Source organism: Camelus ferus, chromosome 16 (assembly GCF_009834535.1).
Source record: "Camelus ferus isolate YT-003-E chromosome 16, BCGSAC_Cfer_1.0, whole genome shotgun sequence".
In the NCBI taxonomy this organism is placed as follows: Eukaryota; Metazoa; Chordata; class Mammalia; order Artiodactyla; family Camelidae; genus Camelus; species Camelus ferus.
In genome coordinates, this window is record NC_045711.1 from 21178907 (window position 1) to 21196931 (window position 18025).

Below are 18025 nucleotides of genomic sequence, written 5' to 3' on the forward strand. Positions count from 1 at the left end.
GAGAGACAGACGGGTAGTGTCACCAAGGGAGCCTGTTCCCAGGAACCACTCAGCCAGCTGGGGCCGACCCAGAGGGTGGGTCCCAGCCCTACACACGATCCGGGGCCTTCCCCAGGTCCTGGCTGCACCCCAGCGTCTACCAAGGGGACAGCATGGCGCTAGGACCGCCTGTCCAAGAAGCCAGTGGCCGCGGCCGGCAGGTCTGGGGACTCAGAACGGGTGTCAGTGACCAGGTGATGCTAGTCCTCAGGCCATGTCAGAGCCCCAGCCCCGCGTTCCCCGGGAATGAACGGCCCGCAGTGGCCCCTCTTGGTGGCAGGGGGCTGACTGCGGACGCCGGCTGTGAGTGAGCCAAGGGACCCCCGCCCGACGCCAGCCTGGACAGGGAGCGGGGGCGCCTGGCCCTCCGGGGGCAGTGCTGACACCTCCCAGGAATGAGGTTTAATTAATATTTAATTTTAAGTATTTCAGAGATACAGAACACACCAGAAATCCTTGTACCTAATGCCCTGATCTAACAGTTGCTAGTATCTCTGCAGTTTTGCTTTTTTTTTTTCTTTTTGAAAAGAAGTAAAATTACAGACACACTGAAAGCCTCACACCTGTGTGTCCTGTCCCCGGTCTGCAGGCCGAGGGCGCCGCTCCCCTGCAGGGGCGCGTGTCCAGAACCAAGACACACGCCTTCCATGTTTCAAAAAAAGTTGCCAATCTCAAGTGCAAGTGTATTTTCCAGCGACCTGCCTTTTCCCGGTAATGTTACACTTCGAGGTTTATCCGACTTGACAGACGAGGGTCTGGGTAACTCGTGTACCCTCTGGGTCACATGCCCTTGGGGAGTGAGCCTGTCACATCCACGACCCCCCGGCTTTGTAAACCACGCCACACTGAAGGTGTTTCCTTGCACCCTGCGCACGGGAGGCGGGGCCCTGGGAAGGGGACAGGCCCCACTCCCCAGGCAAGGCCATCTCGCCCCAGAGCGGGTGCCACACTGCACACTCAGCAGAAAGGGAGTCGAGAGTGAAGCCGTCACGCTGGATTCCCCTCCAAGCTCCGGCCTTTCTCCAACCCTGGACTCTCATATGCACGCGTCACCTCAGGCCCCCACTTGGACCTGAGCTCCTCAACGCTCCTTCCAGTGGCCCCCATGGCCTCCCAGCTGGCTCCCGCTCTGCTCTGGCCTCCAAACACCGCCTTGGGGGGGGTCCTTTTGCCAGGGAGCAGGTCCGGCACCTGGAACGCCCCTCTCCTGATGTCACACAGCCACCTCCTCGACCCCATGAGGCTGGGGCTCTCCCTGCTCCCCACCCAGATGCATCACCTCGTGTGCACCCTGCTGCCGTGTCTGTTCCCCAGAATGTCAGCTCCCGAAGACAAACGGGTGAACCTTTGTTTCACCTCTTAGAACAGTTTCCCCACTGCAATGCCCCAACCCCGGGCAGGAGGCCACACCCCAATGTGCCAGAATGACATCTGCTGGGGACAAGGCTACAGGCGAGGCCCTCGGCCCCATCCTCATATCAGGACCCGCAGGTGCAGGGGGGCATGTGACCCCCACCTGTCCAGGAGACCCAGTTACACGGCGATCGATCAGCCCAAAAGCAGAGCCTGAATCTCCACCTCCGGCCTCCCTCATGACATGCCCGCTGTGTGTTCACGTAAGTGAATCGCAGACGACGCGCCCGCCCAGGACCCCGGGCTTGGGGCGGCACCAGGTCCCTGCAGGGCTACAGATCCCGATCTGTGGACCGCCGCTGGGGTGGTCCTCCTGCCTGAGTGGGACACAGCTCCAGGCCTCCTCACGGGACCTTTCCCGACCACACCTGTGTCTTGACTTCCAGACACAGCAGAGCAGAGACGACCTGATTCATCCCGAGTTGGTAAAAGATGATGAAGAAGGTGACGCTTTCTTCCTTGACGTGTTGAGCACAAGGGATGAGACTGACGGCTGTGATGTAAGGACAACTCACGAGACGGGGACACTGTGGCCCTGAATCGGAGTGAAGCTCTCCCATCGTTTCGCTCCTGGGGGGCACGGCCCTGCAGAGTTTCCCGCCGTCTCCGTCCCTGGAGAGCCAACAGCCGGGGGGGGGGGCATGCCCTCCATGGCCTCTTGGGCCTTTCCTGTTTTCCAGGAGCTTCAAGTGTGAGTCCATATGCTGCGCCTGCAGGACACGGGAGCGTCTCTGTCCTCCTGGTGCGTCTGACAGAGCCTGACTGGCACCGCACGGCTGCGGCCCCTCCCTACAGAGCTGCAACCCGAGAGCGTGAGGTCACACTCCACCTAGTGACCTCCACTGGACTGCCCGGGGGGCGCTGCGCAGCCCCTGGGGGCAGAGATTCCTCCCCTCCGCCAACCTCATCCTGCCTACAGCCCCTGGTCACGTGTTCTGGTCCTGAAACTAGCCCAAGAGGGAATTTCTTCACTAAAGTGCAGATGCACGGAGCAGCGGTGGTTGGACAGGAAGCTGGAACGAGTCAGGCTGGACAGCGCCGTGGGCCCAGCAGACAGCGACGTGAGAGACACGCCGTTTCAGAGGCTCGGGTCCCTGTGGTGTCTGCGATCAGCCTCCATGCTCAGTGGCCAGTCCAGACGAACCTGAGGACCCCGTCTTCTGGAACAGACCTCAGAGACCCCAACGTGGACTTGACCTCTGAGGACTGGTCATTCAGAACTGACCTCTGAGGACCTGCCAGGTGAACCTGATCCCTAAGGACTGGTCATCTGCAACTGACCCCTAGGGATCTGTCATCCTGAAAGAGGCCCTCGGGGGCTATGGTTCTGGAACGCCAAGGAGGAGGACCAGGGCCTGCCCACCAGGTACACGTGAGAACCTCAGACCTGTGGGATGGCAACTCCTGTCCCCTCCCCAGGAACACAGACGCAGAGCCCCCCACGGGGCCAGGCCTCCTCTGGTGCCCTGTGAACACCTGCTGGTCCTGGCCTGGGCCCGAGAGAGCGGCCACTGGGCCTCATCCATCTGCCTCCTGCACTGAGAGGCCTTCCTGTCCACCGGGTCCTGCTAACTAGACTCTGGATGTGCCTGTGACCCTGGAGGAGGAGGGCGGCGCGGGGAGGGTGTGGGCACCTGTGACCCTTGCCCCGCCGTCCACATCAGCCCTCTTCGCGGCCTCGCCCAGCCTGCTGCCCAGCTGCTCCCAGACCAGAGGCCCGGGGTTTAAGTCCAGGTCACATGCACCAGTGCCGGGCGACCTGCTCACCCCTCTCCGGGGCTGCCGCTGCCCTGTCCTGACTCCCCTGGTCCCAGCCCCATGAGAAGGGCGTCCTCTGGCCCTTCTTTAGGGCTTCAGGGAACGGGACGCTGTCGTGTCTCTAAGACTGTGAGGAGCCCTCCCGAGAGCTGCCCTCCGGTTGCCGCTGCCGCCGCCGCCGCCGCCGCCGCCAGGTAAGCAGAGTGGGGAGGCAGGGGCCCTTGGGTTTCCTCTCTTCTAAGGCCTTTGCTGCATGTTGAGCTTTTTACCTGAAGAGTCCTTTGTGAAATATAAAGTGTGAGTCCACACGTCTGTAGGAACTTCTCATTCTCAGCCTCCGCCGCACCTCCCCCCATTTCTGCCAGCAGCAGGGGCCCTGGGGCCACGTCCGCCTTCCTGCAGGGGACGTGATCACTGCAAAGAGCGACTCCCCACGACCCGGACAGGAAGTTCACCAAGACGCGGCTCACGCTCTACCTCGGACCCTGCACGTTACAGCTCAGGCGTTCACTCTGCTGCCTGGATTCGTAAGACCCCATCTCTTTACAATTTACCCCAACAGCAAGGCCGAGACAGAAAGGGGCACCGCGCAGCGCGGGTCTTCTCAGTTTGCTAACCCAGCTCTGCCGCGCGCATCCACGGGCAACCATCAAACTTACACGTGGATTTTCAGATGGAAACAGATGCTGCCAGAGACTTGGCATTAAGTTCTGAAAAAGATTCTTTTTTGAAAAATGTGGCGGGAACACAAATCTCAGACTGAACGACTTCTCTGTGCCAACGGGACCGAGCCGTGCCCTTCAGGTGAGCCTGCGGAGCCGGGCCTCCCGCCCGGCGGGAACTGAGCCCCTGGGGGAGGCGGCCCCGCTGCAGCAGGCGTGGGTCTGGGCTGTTTTCTGTTCCTGGCTGTCACGAGGGTGGCCTGGAGCAGGATGAGAACTGGGCTGTCCTTGAGGGCAGGATGAGCCCAAGGGTGAGGCCACCAAGGAAGATGGGAGAGACGCGGCTCGGGGCTGGCAGGGCTGGAGCCGCGCCTTCGGGACGAGGACCGGTCCTGCCCCAGGCTTTCACTGAGGTTCCTCCCCAGAGCCTCACGCAGGCGCCTGGCCGGTCCCATGAGGTCCCTGGCCCCACGAGGTCCGAGTGCTCAGCTTCTGTACTAACGAGACTGCGCGGAGGGAGCAAGTAAGAAAACCAGTCCTAACCTCGGCAGGCGGAACAGCTTGGCGGGCGAGTGACAGGCGCCAGCTCCCACCCTGGGCGCTCACAGGCAAGACACAAGGCACTCACCTCCCTGCTTACTGCGGTCAAGATAGATCAAGACCTTTCGTGCCAGACCTGCGAGGAAACAGGGATTATGGGTTTGATGCGAGGGCAAGCCGGCCAGCCGGAGCCAAATCAGCCCCAGACACATGGCAGTGGGTTAGAGGAAGCCAGTGGAGGTGCTGACAGCCGCCCGGGGGCAGCCTCAGCTGGAGGAAACGGGCCAGCCTGTCCATCTCAGCGAAGATGGACCTACAGAAGTGAAAACCCAACTGTCAGGGTTTCTGGCTAAAAAGGGAGTCTCTCCCTGGCTGGGAGCCTGGGAGGTGCCGTGACTCGGCTGAAACGAGCTGGCGGCACTTCGAGTGAATGGAGGTTAGTGCCAGGCGCGCACACGGTTAGCGCAGCCAAGCCGGCAGGGGCTGACCCGGCCGCGCCGGAGCAGGAGCAGCGCGGCGGCCACAGGAGGGGAGATGGCGCCTCCGTCCGGGGTCTCAGCACCAGGACAGCTCTTCATCCCCAGGGGGCCTGGCGGCCAGCGAGGAGGCCTGGGAGGGGCTGTCCAGGCATCTGGGTGCGGTGGCCAGAGGACGGGACGTCCCACAGGACAGGGCGCACGCAGCTCCAGGGCGTGGCCGGGGCCCCGGGCTGCGGGGAGCCTGAGGGGGCAGCGTCCCCAGGCTAACTGCAGTGTGTGCACGAGTCTGTGTGCTCACGTGTGCACATCCATGCATGTGCGCACGTGCCCACACAGAGCCAGAGGCACGCTAGGATGACGCCGACACGCTGCACATTTCACACAACTTCTGGAAAGCAGGGGTGGGGCCCCTGGGGGAACAGCCTTCTCTTTGGCCACAAACCACGGAATCAAATCTTTGCAAACAAACCTTTGCCAAGACAGCGACCTGGCGAGTGGATTCAGAGCACAGGGGAGACCCTGCAGGCAGAGCTAACCACCGAGGGCATGCGAGGTCCTCTGGGTCTCCTGACCCACTGCCCTCCCCACCACACACCCTGCACATCAGTGTGCACAGAGGACGAGACCCCCCCGCCCCATGCCCTCTGTGGCTGAAGGACTCGGTGGGCCAGGCCTCTGGGGCTCATGGCCGTGCAGGACCCCCGCCATGGGCGCGTGGAGAAGCTGTTGACAGCGGCCCCTCTTCCACACACACCGTTCACAGAGGCCCGGTGAGGCCCTTGCTGTGGAGAACAGAGCACCCCGTGCCCCGAGAGGTCACCTGGAACAGGGAGTGGGGGCTGCGGCCTCTGCCTGAGACGGTCCTGGGGGATGCAGCTGGCACTCTGAAGGGTCTCGCGCTGCGGATGTACCCCAGGTGCCTAAAAGCAACGTCTGTGGAAGTTGTTGGGTCTCCCCCCAGGGCTGCAGCCACGGCTCCAGTCAGAGGCCAGACTGCCTCCCGGGATGGGCAAAGAGAAGGCAGCCCGGTGCTGGCGGGCGGAAGGCTACCAGAAGTCGCCACAGGGGCCGGGATCCTACCAGACCCGCCCCTTGGTTACCGAGCTCAAGCTCCTCAAAAGTAAATTAAAACAAGGGGGCCTCTCGGGCCCTGACAGGGCTGTGGGCCCCTCACCGCAGAGGGGGGCTGCGGGGGCTGGAGGGTGTGGGGCTGAGAGCTGCCCAGCCAGGCTGCTGGGCTGCGGGTTCTCAGGCGCCCCTCCTGGCCCTGCAGACACAAGCCCTTCCTGTCTCGACCTCCCAGGCTCTGGGTCCTTTCCACCCGTTCCCTGCCCCCAAAAGAACAAGGAAATAACACTTTCCTTTTTGCTACGCCCACTGCTGCCTGATTGGAAGGCAGGGGGTGGACCAAATGAACCTGCCCAAAGCCCTCTCCCCCCACTTGCTGATGAAGACCTGGAGGTGAGACCCCCACCAGCTTCCTGGCCCCTCACCAACCATGCCTCTCCTGGGGAGATTTCTGAAAACCTGGGAAAGGCAGAGGGTCCAGCAGGAGCTGGTAGGAAACACTGGTGGAACCCACTCTCACGTTAGGGATGCAGTGCACACCTGGGCTGGGGTGGCTCTCCACGCACAGGTGACGTCCGCTCACGAGCTGGAGACAAGTGTTGGGGCACCCCGAGACAGTGCGAGGGTCAGTTCACTCACCTCAGCCTCCTTCCCTCCCAGCTAGGCAACCCCCGGCACGCCATCCCCCGACGGGCGCCCCAACATGTGCACTGGAGGAAAGGCAAGCGGCTTTGCCCCCGATGGGCAGCCCCACACGCGCACTGGGGGAAAGGCAAGTGGCTTTGTGGGCAAGAAACCACACACACCTCTCCTGGGGTGGCAGGTGGGCAGCTGCGGAGGAAGAAGCCAGACCACAGCAGGTCTCCCGAGCCGTCCCGTCCTCCAGCCCAGCCAGGAGCCCTGACCTGCTCTGCAACAGCCTGGCCCTGCCCTCCTGCACTGAGGTCTGCGTCGAGGGGCTGGTGGAATGGCTGGAGCCTGGGGCATGCCACCTGCTGGGACGGCTGCAGGAAACTAAGGACTGAAAACTATGATTTGACTCGGCCAGAGGGTCCCGCAGTGACACCTGTGAGCGTGAACACCCGGGAACCCGGTGAGGCCATCAGACACCTGCTCGGTCTGGAGCCCGGCCCCCTGCAGACCCGCCAGCTCCAGGCTGGGGTTGGGCTGAGCGAGTGGGAGGTGGGGCTGCTGGGCAGGGGACAGGCTTTGGCTTGAAGATGGGAAAAAGCAGGAGAGAGACGAGGGACCCTGCAATGGCACTGTCACCACGTTGGCACAGGACCGGCCCAGAGATCTGGCAACAAGAAATGGCTGTTTTGTCTGAAGGAAATGTAAAAACATGGCTGACTCGAAAAATTAACAAATAAAGAAGTGTCTGCTCTGCAGCAGCCATGCCCGAGAGTCAGCATCTCCCCAGGACAGGTGCTTGGGTGGAGGCAGAGAAGTGGCCCCGTGGCATCTGCTGCGAAGAGCCCGGCCATGCGGGGCCAAGCAGAACCCCAGCCGCAGGGTCAATCAGTGCCACGCGGGGCCACGCAGAACCCCAGACGCAGGGCCAGTCAGTGCCACGCGGGGCCACACAGAACCCCAGCCACAGGGCCACGCAGAACCCCAGCCGCAGGGCCACTCAGTGCCACCTAGGGGCCACGCATAACCCCAGCCACAGGGCCACGCAGAACCCCAGCCGCAGGGCCACTCAGGGCCACTCGGGGGCCACCCGGGGCCACATAGAACCCCAGTCGCAGGGCCACGCGGGGCTACATGGGGACACACAGAACCCTAGCTGCAGGGCCGACCATGAGCTGCTCCTGCTTCCACTTTGTGAGGGCCCTGCATCCACACTGGACCCAGGGTACACAGCCTGGCAGCTGCGTAAGTAAACGCCGTGCAAGGGCTGAGCGCAAGGCTGAGCGCGCGGGGACAGCGGGGGACGGTGCTCTCACCGTGGCCGAGGGGCGGCCATGCCCACCAAGGGGCTGCGCACACGTCCTCTCTCAGGGACCAGGCACACGGGAGCCCCGTGCACTCAGCACCAAGCAAGCTAATGGGCGCAGAGAACACAGAACACAGCCAGGCCCCATGGCGGAAGCCGGGGATACGGGTGGTGGGCTGGTCAGAGCGCGGCGGGACCTTCGCCTGCCAGGGGCCGTCCCCCGAGCAGGAAGCTGGTGGGTGGTGACCCGAGGAGTCTGGGTGGACAGGGCGCCTGCGGGACCCCCAGGTCGGAGAGCACCCACCTCGGGTAGTGGGCAGCATGTCGGAGAGCCCCTGCCAGGCCGTCACCATTTCCGGATTCTTTTCCAAATCGGCGAAGTTCTTCCAGACCCTGATGGCGCCGTCATCTTGGGAAGAGAAGAGGAGGTTAAAACGCAAGCCTGTGCTCTGGGGTGTGGGCCGGGACCTTGTGGGGAGCCGCAGGGCAGAGCGAGGGCCTCAGGGCTGGGCCTCCACCCACCGAGCCAGTCTCCCCCCGGGGGACGGTACAGGGCCTCTCTCTCCGGCCTCCTGTCTGTGCCCCTCACGACTCAGGAAATGGTGGACGACTGAGTCCCGACCTCCACCCGGCTGCCCGTCGCCCCCACCCCTGCGAAGCGAAGCTCCAGTTGAGAACTCAAGCCTGGCCCTGCCTCTCCCCGGGATCCCGCACCTGAAGGGCCCTCGGCTCCCCGTGCTGTCCCTGAGCCAGGACCCGCTCTCTCTGCCTCCGCGGGCTCACAGAGAGGCTAAGTGTGACCCGCGCTCAGACCCTCACTGGCCACGCTGCCTGCCCGCACCCCCACCGCCTGAGCCCGCAGCAGCGGGGGGCTGCCAGCAGGACCTCTCCCCACAGGTGTGCCCCACGCGGGGGGCCCAGGTGCACTTCAAAGAAGAGAAAGGAAGGCTGTCAGTGCAGACAGCTCGACTATCTCCACGGCTCCGAGGCCCAGGCCCGGCCGGGTCCGACAGGCCGGGCCAGGATGGGGTCACAGGGCAGGGAGCCTAGACGCCCGGCTCCCTGGTTCCCCTTGGCCATGTGATGGGCTGCGAGCCCTGGCACGAGTCCCGCTGGGCCTGCCCTGCTCGCCCTCAGTATCCCGAGACCCACTTGCCGGCCTCCGTGGGTGTCCTGGAGGCTAGAAGGACGGAGACCAAGGGGGCCTCTCCTGGGCAGGGGAGCGCCAGGTGAGGATACGGTCCTCGAGACACTGCCCAACACTCTGCTTCCCCTGTCACCTGTGGGTGAAGCCCTTCCCCTCTTAACTCCTCAGTGACAGCGGTGGGGGCCTTCACCTGGAAGCAGTCAGTACCCTCTGCCAGAAGAAATGGTTGGGGTCGCAGGACCCTCCGTGTGAGCTCACGCTGGGGTCTCGAATCTGCTCTCCTTCACCTCCGCATCGGGGTTTGGGTCCCCACCAGGCAAACCCCACTCACCCGTGGCCGTGAGCAGGAGAGAGCAGTCCTGGCCATTCAGATACTCCATGGCGGTGACCCGCGTGTACCGAGGGTTCCCGTTGTGGAAATAATCCAGCTTCTCCCCTTTCTCCCAGTCCCAAAAGCTTCAGGGAGTAAGAGAGGAAAAAGGCGGGTGATCAGGGAGATGCAAACAAAACCTGCAAGAAGAGACCACCGCCCCCACCAGGTCGGCCACCATCGAGAACACAGGGAGGCACGAGCGCTGCCCAGAAGCCGAGCGGCACTGGCGGCAACGCAACGTGGCATGGCCGCGGTGGGAAGCGGGGGCGGGGCCCCCAGACGGCAGGGCACAGAGGCTCCACGTGCTCCCGGGCCCCGCGGGCGCGCCTGCAGGTGCGCGTGCCTGACGGGTGCGCATGCCCAGGTCGCAACGGCGCCATTCGCAGCATTCACAAGGCGGAGGCGACCCAGCGCCTGGCGTCCGATGAAGGACCAAACAGACTGTGGTCCGTCCACACAGAACCTGTCCCGTCCCAGGAGGGAAGGACGTTCTGACACCCGCTACCACAGGGTGAACCTTGAGGACACTGCTCAGTGGAACAAGCCAGACACAGAAGGACGAATCCCGTGTGACTCCACCTCCGTGAGGCGCATGGACAGACAAGCACACAGAGAGCGAGAGGAGGACGACAGGGACGGGGTGGGGGGTGGCTGCCGGGGCCGGGCGGGGGGAAAGATGAGGGACGACGGCGGCGACGGCCGCAGAGCAAGCCGAGCGTGCTTAACGCCCACACGCTCGAGAACAGCGAAGACGGTAAGTTCCTCTCAACGTAAGTTTACCGCCAGGAAAGCAGAGGAATCGGCCACAGGGGGGACCCTGCGCTTCACAGGCCGTGATGGGAGCTGCCCTGTGGTCCCCCCCACCAAGCGAGCACTTTCTCCACGGCGTCAGGGCCGCCCTCGCCGTGGCTGAACGTGGTCTCGCTGCTAAGGCTCCATCGCACACTTGCTGCACCCACCCATGAGCGCACCCTCTACAGGCCCCCACTGTGAGTCCTGATGCCCCCGTGCACCAGGCACAGCTTGTCTAAGTGCCAGAAGCACACGTCACGGCCCGCGTGTCACGGTGGTCAGAACCCTGGAGCGCGGGTAAGGGGGCCAAGTGCAGGCCCGGGGCAGGGGAGGTGGCGTGGGCAACGCCAGCAGGAGGGATGTTTCTCCGCGAGTTCTCGAGCCCCTTCTCCCAAAACAGCCCAAAGGCGCGGGATTAGCAGCTTCCAGGCCAGGAGGGCGTGGGGGGGGGCACCTGCTTGTCAGCCCACAGGCACCCCCATACCAGATGCTGTCTTTGTCGGCCACGGCCACGCACGGCGTGAAGGGGTGAAACTTGACCACGGAGGGGACGCCAGGGTTCCTGTTCAGGAATATCTGGTCGTCCAGTCTGGTGATACCTGCCGAGGGAAAACAGGACGGTGGGTCTCAGCTCGCAGTGAATGCTGAAGACATGTATTACCAAGGCCGCCACCAACCCTCATGTCCGGGGACCTGGAGGGGTGCAGAGGGGAGCAGGGGCCACTGCGCCAGTCGCACTCAGACCAGTGCCATCTGGTTAGGGTTTATGAAGAGTGCACCGAAGGCCTTGAGCAAAGCTCAGTGAGGCTGCGTCTGGTAACTCAGACCCAAGGTGGAAGCCTCGGTCTGGCCAGCACTGCCTGAGTCCAGCCACTGCCTGGGGGGCTCCAGTCCGGAAAGACAGTGACCTTGAAACGATGCGACTGAAGGACAGACGGTCAGGAATCTCAGAGAGGAGGACAGGGAATTTTTCACCAGCCCCGAAACAGGGCCTCGGAAACAGGCCCTCGCGGCTCTGAAGGGGGTTCAGAGGAACATAAAGAGGCTAAAAACGGTCCGAGCATCAGATGGACTCAGACAACGTCTGGAGGACCACATGGCTCATCAGAGCAGCCAGGGCCGGGCCCCTCGGCCCTGCCCTGTTGCGGAGGGCGGGCAGCCCATGACCCTCAGGCCCCGGCGTCACCCCTTCCTCGGCCGCTGGACGCAGGTCTCAGGTGGTGCACAGGAGAGTAGCCGTGACAGCCACGCCGCGTGATCCTGGCACCGGCCGGGTGAGCTGCTGTCGCCCACGGTTTCAGTCCTTGGCTGCCTCCTTTTGCTAAACCAGCCGACGCTGAAACCACCTGCTTATTAGGACGGGCCCCAGAGGGCTTAACCGCTGCCCAGAGCTGCCTTCTCCCTCAGCCACGGGTTCCCCTGGAGGGAGCCAGCATGGGGCCGATTCGACCGTGAGAGGAGTGGGCACTGTGGGCGCTCTGCACACACGCACAGGCTGGTGCTTGGCGGCGGGCTCACGGGTGTCATGGGGGGACGGCTGAGGGAGTCACTGAGAGAGGAGGGGCGTTAGCGCTGCCGAGGCCCTGCTGACTTGCCCGCAGGCTTCAGCGTTCACAAGCCCCAGCTCGCAGCTGGCCGCAGACAAAACCACAACCCCGGGAGGCCAGGCTCCGAGGCGGGTCTCTGCCGTCTGCACGCCCCCTGCCAGCACTGCTTGTGACTCAGTGGCTTCTCTTAGTGTGTTTTTGACAAGCACGTCTGTTCTTTCCACAAAGACTAAAAAGGAGAACCCCTGCCCCGGTTTATGAATACACTCCATTTCTTATGTTCTGGTCTGGAAAGCCTGGTTCTGCCTTCACTCCCAGCTCAGCGCGGACCAGAGCCTGGCCTTCACTGGCAGGTCCATTTGCCTCCAGACGCCAGACCGCGTGTGGCTGCCTCGGCGACAGGGAAACCCACGTGTCCTGCTGTCCCCGCCTGGAGGCCCGGGGTCCTGAGGCACCGCCACCCTCCAGAAAGCAGCCCCTGACGCTGTAGGTCAGGGAGCGCCTGTCAAGCTGGGCGGCTCACTTGCTCCCCCGGGGAAGCTGCGGACACTGAAGCCTGTTCCTGAGCGGTGGCAGCGCCTCCGCAGAGGCCCAGAGGGTCGTGAACAACCAAAATTAGCTTCAGCAGGAGTGACCCCGCGTTAACGGAACGTGACCCGAGGCGTTTCCCAGGGAGAGCTCCCAACCAAGTGCTGCCCAAACCTCGCTGCTTCTGGGAGGACAGGGCCCGGCAGGGCTGGTGCCCCGCCAGAGCCAGCCCAGCGCCGAAGGCTCAGGGGAGCTGAGCCTGCCCTGCTCCCTACACACCAGGCTGCGGGGCTGGGTCGGCTCCCAGGCCAGCTGCCCGTGCTCTGTCCCTGTCCTGACCACTGGGTGGAGGCCCTCGCTCCCCCTCCCTCCCTGCTTCAGGTCCTGGTGGGGGCCTGCAGCTAAGATGAGGGGGCTCCCCGGGCACCCACGCGTCCACACTGCTCACCACCACTAAACCCCGGGGGGACGGGGAGCTGGGGGCACACGGCAGGGAGCACTTTGGACACCTCTTGGCAAATTCAGTAAAAGGCTTGGTGCAAACGTGCTGAAATACAGCTGAGTGAGGACCACCAGGGCTGGGTGATTGTCTCCCATCCCCAGGGCGAGGGCGCAGGCCTGGACTGCCAGGGCCCACGGAGGGAGGGCTCGTTCCTTCACCCTGGAATTGACAAGGGGCAGAAGGGACGCTGGTCCCAAGCCTGTCAGTCAGACGGGAGCTTCCCTGGCAACAATCCCGGAGAGCTGGAGTCTCCCCAGGCAAGGCCACGGAGCCTTCCCGGACCAGCCCCCCAACCCCGCACCCCTGCCCCTGGAGCAGCTCCCCCTCCGCTGCCCGAGGGCCGCTCACCCTTCTGGATGAGCTGCCGCGCCTGCTTCCTGACGCGGCTGTTCCGCAGGAACCGCCACTCCCGTTCCTTGCGGGTCTGGCTCTCCAGGTCGTGCTCTTCTGGGATCTTCAAAACAAAGCACAATTAAAAGTGGTTATTCTCAGGTGAGAAGGTTCCTCACCCCGACATGTTGAAGACTCCGGGTCCCCAGTTGGGTCAGGATGCCCAGGGCCCCAGGGCAGGTGCAGAGCAGCACACGGCAACGGGGGGCAGTCACGGTGCCCCTGAAGCGGCTGTGTTCACGGCCCCCAGCTCTTCCCTCTGCCCCCTGCTGGCCGCTGGGCCTGGGACCCAGGGGAGGGCTGGCTGGCAATGTGACGGGGTGGGGGGTGCTGATTTAGGAAACTCCTGCCCCGAGGGCCCAACCGCGGAAGCGGAGCCAGCACCACTCCAACAGGGCGGCGGGGGCGGGGGTGCTGTTCCAAATCAGACGGACCTCGCGGGAGGTTAGGGATACGCGCCGCGTGTCTTCCGCAGGAGGGGCACAAAGGGCCTTGCTGCGCCGGACACGACATCTGCGCCTTCATACCCTAACTGCGAAATCAGAACCCTGGGGTGTGCTGAGACGTCTCTGCTGCTCTGCCTGACGCCAAAAGGAGCGAGGCAGCGAGTCAGAAGACGAGCAAGCTCACGAGGAGCGACAGCGGAGCAGGGCGGGGGCAGGCGGCCCGGAGGCCGGGGGCAGGCGGCCCGGAGGCCGGAGCAGGGCGGCCCGGAGGCCGGGGGCAGGCGGCCCGGAGGCCGGGGGCAGGGCGGCCCGGAGGCCGGGGGCAGGCGGCCCGGAGGCCGGAGCAGGGCGGCCCGGAGGCCGGGGGCAGGCGGCCCCGAGCGCAGGGAGGCCTCTGCTTCCCAGCATTTCACCGCTGTGCTCTTAAAAATCACAAGACCACACCCAACAAACCAGCGAGGACGCCCCGACGTGGAGCTGAGGAGACAGAGCAGCCTGAGCTGCCAGCGCCCTCAGCGGCGGCGAAGTAGCCCCGGGAAGGCACCCGGGGCAGGCTGCCTCCTAACACTTGTTCCACTGCGTGACAACTGGAGTTCGTCAGAAAAGAAGTGACAAGCGACCAGTGACGCGGAGCAGCAGTAAGAAACCCCAGGTGAGGAGACTCGAGGCTGGTGCAGGAGCGCGGACCACACCTGAACAAAGCCCCTGTTTCTGTGGGAGCAAGTCAGGGGAAGGGTCTGGAAGGCGGTCCCAGTGGGAAGAGGGAGGGATGGAGGAGGCCGGTGGCGTGGGGGCTGCGGCTTGCAGCCCAAAGGAGGCAGCAGGCGGGCGCACGTGCCGGGGTCCCAGGCAGACTGAGCCCGTGCACAGCGGGCTCACCCCTGCCCCGTGCGGGGTCCCGGTGGCAGAGCCTGGTGCTCCCAGGAGCCCAGGGAGGGACTCGCAGAGTTGAGCTGAGCTGAACTGAACCGCAGCCCATCGTCCCAGGGACAGTCGCCAGCACCACGAGGACAAGCAGGTGGAGAGCGGCCGCTGACAGGGGAGAGAGACCAGGAGAGGACACAGAAGAGGCTGGGGAAAGCCGCAGGCAGCGGCCGCCAGGATGGGCAAGGGCCGGTCAGGAAGGAGGGCAGATGGCTTCCCACCTGGCGCCGCGCCACTGCCCGCTCCGAGGCCGCCTCCTGGCCTGCGGGCGGAATAGAAGCTTCCGAGTAAACAAAGCCCAGACCCAGATGCGCCTGCTGCCCCCAGGCAGAGCTGGAGGGACCGGGTGCCGGGTCATGGCTGACAGGGCCTGTCTCTGGGGCAGCTGGGGCTCGGGGACAGAGGAAGGCCAGGGGGTCCCCAGAAGCAGCCACCTGGGCACTTCCCTGTGAAGCAGGTCCCTGGACGGTGAGACTGCGGGTCACAGGGCTGGGCCTTGACCCTCAACACCCCCCCCAGTTAAGGAGGTCCCAGTGCACAGGGGAAACTCAGAACACACACGACGCTCAAGAGTGGGGCGAGCCCGACTGCCCCCACTTCCCGGAAAGGCTGGCCAGCTTGATGCTGGACTCCCAGCCGCCAAGCCCCCTGGGTTCCCGGGGTTCAGGGGACGGGTGCTCCCGCACCTGCCTCTCACCGCGGCACGTTCACCATCTCTCCCATTGTTGCAGCAGATGACCCCCCCCCCAAACAACGAGGTTGTCTCCGCGCAGGGAGGCTGTTCCACGGGCTGACCTGGCCCAACTGCACCACCTCTGGGGGGTGACCGCGCTGAAGGCCACTGGCCCATGAGGAAAGCGCTCTGAAGTGCAAACGAGGGACCCTGCAGGTGCTGCCACCCATACACAGGCGTTGTCATCACCGACCCCACCTCCCCAAAGTATCAGGGTGACTGACACGCGGCCACACGCTGTCAACTTCAGCCTTGGGGGCACAGTTCTGAGCGTGCCACAGTCATGCGGCCACCACCACAATCCACGTGTGGAACAGGCACTCCCTCCCCCAAACTGCTACGTGCCCTCTGAGGCCAGGCCCTCCCCCAGCCCCAGCCCGGCAACCCCCCCAACCATTTTCTGTCCCTGCAGCTTGGTCCTGCCTTTTCCGGATGTTGCAGAACTGGACCGAACAGCTTGAGTCTGGCTTCTTCCCCTGAGCATAACGTGCTCGAAATTCATCCGTGGTGTGTACGCGTCAGTTTATTTCAAACACTGTTTTCTGGTGGCCAGTGTTCCGTCACGTGGCCCTAGCACAGTTCACTCACCGAGGGAAGTGTATCTGGGGTGCTCCCGGTGCCTGGAGACTAAGAACAGAGCCACTGTGAACCTCCACACCCAAGCCTTCCTCTCTCCTGGGAGAACACCCGGCAGCAGGGCCGCTGCGCTCCGCGTAAGCGTGTGTTTAATTTTGCAAGAAAGAGCCGAGCGTTTCCAGGGCGCCTGCAACATCCTGCCTTTGCACCAGCACGGCGTGCACCCTCGGGAAGCACCTGGCGCCAACAGACCTGAAAGCGCCAGCCCTTCTCACCGACGCGCCGCACCTCACTTGCCGACTCGACTTCCCTCGCGAACAGCCGCCGTGACACACGTGTCTCTCCCCGTGCTGCCCTGCCGTCTGTGTGTCTGTCTGGCCAAGCGTCTGCAGATCTCTTGCTCTGGTTTTAACTGGGCGGTTTGTTTCCTGGTTATGGAATTTTGAGAGCTCTTTACATAAACAGGATACAAGGTTTTATCAGATGTGCGTTTCGCAGTCTTCCCTTGGTCTGCGGCTCGTGTTTTCCTGTTCTTCACTGAGTCATGACGAGAGCAGGTGTCACTCTCAGCGCGGTCCAACTGGTCATTTTTTCTTGTGTGGTTTGCACCCTGCGTCTTAGTAAAGAAATCACCGCCTAACCCACGGTCAGGAAGGTGTTCTTCCGGACGTTTCGTGGCTCCAGGCTTCCCCTTTAGGCAGTGAGTTGCCCACAAGGTGGGCCACCCTCTCTCCGCCGGACTGAACGGTCCGCGCGCCCCCGTGGGAAGCCAGCAGGACGGACGGACGTGGGTCAGCTGCTGGACGCCAGTCTGCCCACGTCCACGTGTGTCCACACACCACCCACGCCGTGACCGCTTTCACTTCACGGTGCGCCCCGAAGCCCGTCAGCAAGGGCCTCCGAATCTGTTCTACTTCAAAGTCGTTTCGGTTATTTTAGTTTACTTGCTTTTCCCCATACATTTTAGAACAGGCTTGTCGACCAAGAAGGAAGGCCAGCCTGTCGGGGTTTGACTGAGGTTGCACTGATCTTCGCATCACTTCAGGGAGCACTGACGTCTTACGTTTATTGAGCCTTTCAGCCCAGGAACACGGTCTGCATTGATTTATGTCCCCTCTGAGTTCTTTCATCACTGTTCTGTATTTTTCACCCTTTGGATCTTTTCTTTTTTTTTTTTTTTAGATGTATAGCTAGTTTCTCATGTTTGGGGGGTGGTGTTGTAAACGGTTTAATCTCAATTTCCAATTGTCCATATAAAAATAAACAGATTTTTGCACAACGACCCTGTACCCTGCGATCTTACTACATTTACTCATTCCAGCAGCATTTTGCAGATTGCTTGGGACTTCCCACGCACACGGTCACGCCGTCCGTGAGCAGGGCCAGGCTTGCCCACCCCCTCCATCCGTGCACACCCCCCTTGCCTTGCCCTCGCCAACCCCGCCCCTCCCCACCGTGGATGCTGAATGGGAACGGTGAGGTCAGACATCCTTGCCTTACACCTGATTTTAGAGAAAAAACACTCAGTCTTTTACCCGTGAAGAAATGTTAACTGCAGGGTTTTGTAGGGGCCTGTATGAGGGTGAAGGAGATTCCTTCTGTCCCTACTTTGCTGAGAGTTTTTACTCTGAATGTTGCATTCCATCAAGTCCTTTCCATGTGGCTACTGAGATGATCATGTGATCATGCAGCTACTGAGATGATCACACGGTTTTTCTTTATATGATACAGAAATGACACATTCAATTACATGATTAAAGGCATTCAATCCACTCTGCGTCCCTGGGGTAGGACGCACGTGGTTACGAGCGGGTCCCCGCTTCACGTGCTGCTGCATTTGACTTGTTAATATTAACGTTACGCCGAGGATTTGGGGTCCACGTTCACAAAACGCTTGCAGACGTTTATTCCTGCAGTGTCTTCGACTGGTTTTCAAACCAGCTGTAGTACGGAACGCACAAAGGACAGCCCCTTTCCCGGATTTAAGTCCTGCCTTCTAGAAGCAGCTGCCGGAGGCAGTGGGCTTCCTCCAGGCTTCCTCTGACGCTGGCAGGAATTTACCGAACCACAGCATCTGAGCATGTGTTTTGGACACTGGATTATTTGACCTACTGAGTCAAGACATCCAACCAAGTCCTCACGCAGACGGAGTCACTGACTTGAATGGCTCTG

The 18025-nt window shown here is 62.7% G+C and overlaps 1 protein-coding gene across 10 annotated transcripts in view; it reads right to left on the minus strand.

Annotated features, from left to right (window-relative positions):
• Positions 1 to 18025, minus strand: part of RPTOR (regulatory associated protein of MTOR complex 1) — a 241590-nt gene that overhangs the window by 5086 nt on the left and 218479 nt on the right. For 6 of the 10 annotated variants that reach the window (XM_032456628.1, XM_032456621.1, XM_032456620.1 and 3 more), the window contains 5 exons: positions 13133 to 13238; positions 10692 to 10806; positions 9374 to 9498; positions 8200 to 8304; positions 4501 to 4548 (listed from right to left, as the gene is read on the minus strand). In XM_032456628.1, coding sequence (XP_032312519.1) covers positions 4501 to 4548; positions 8200 to 8304; positions 9374 to 9498; positions 10692 to 10806; positions 13133 to 13238 — 499 coding nt within the window. Of the gene's footprint in view, positions 1 to 3; positions 4379 to 4500; positions 4549 to 8199; positions 8305 to 9373; positions 9499 to 10691; positions 10807 to 13132; positions 13239 to 18025 lie in introns of those variants that run through there. The other 4 variants (XM_032456625.1, XM_032456624.1, XM_032456626.1 and 1 more) reach the window with 2 other exon arrangements.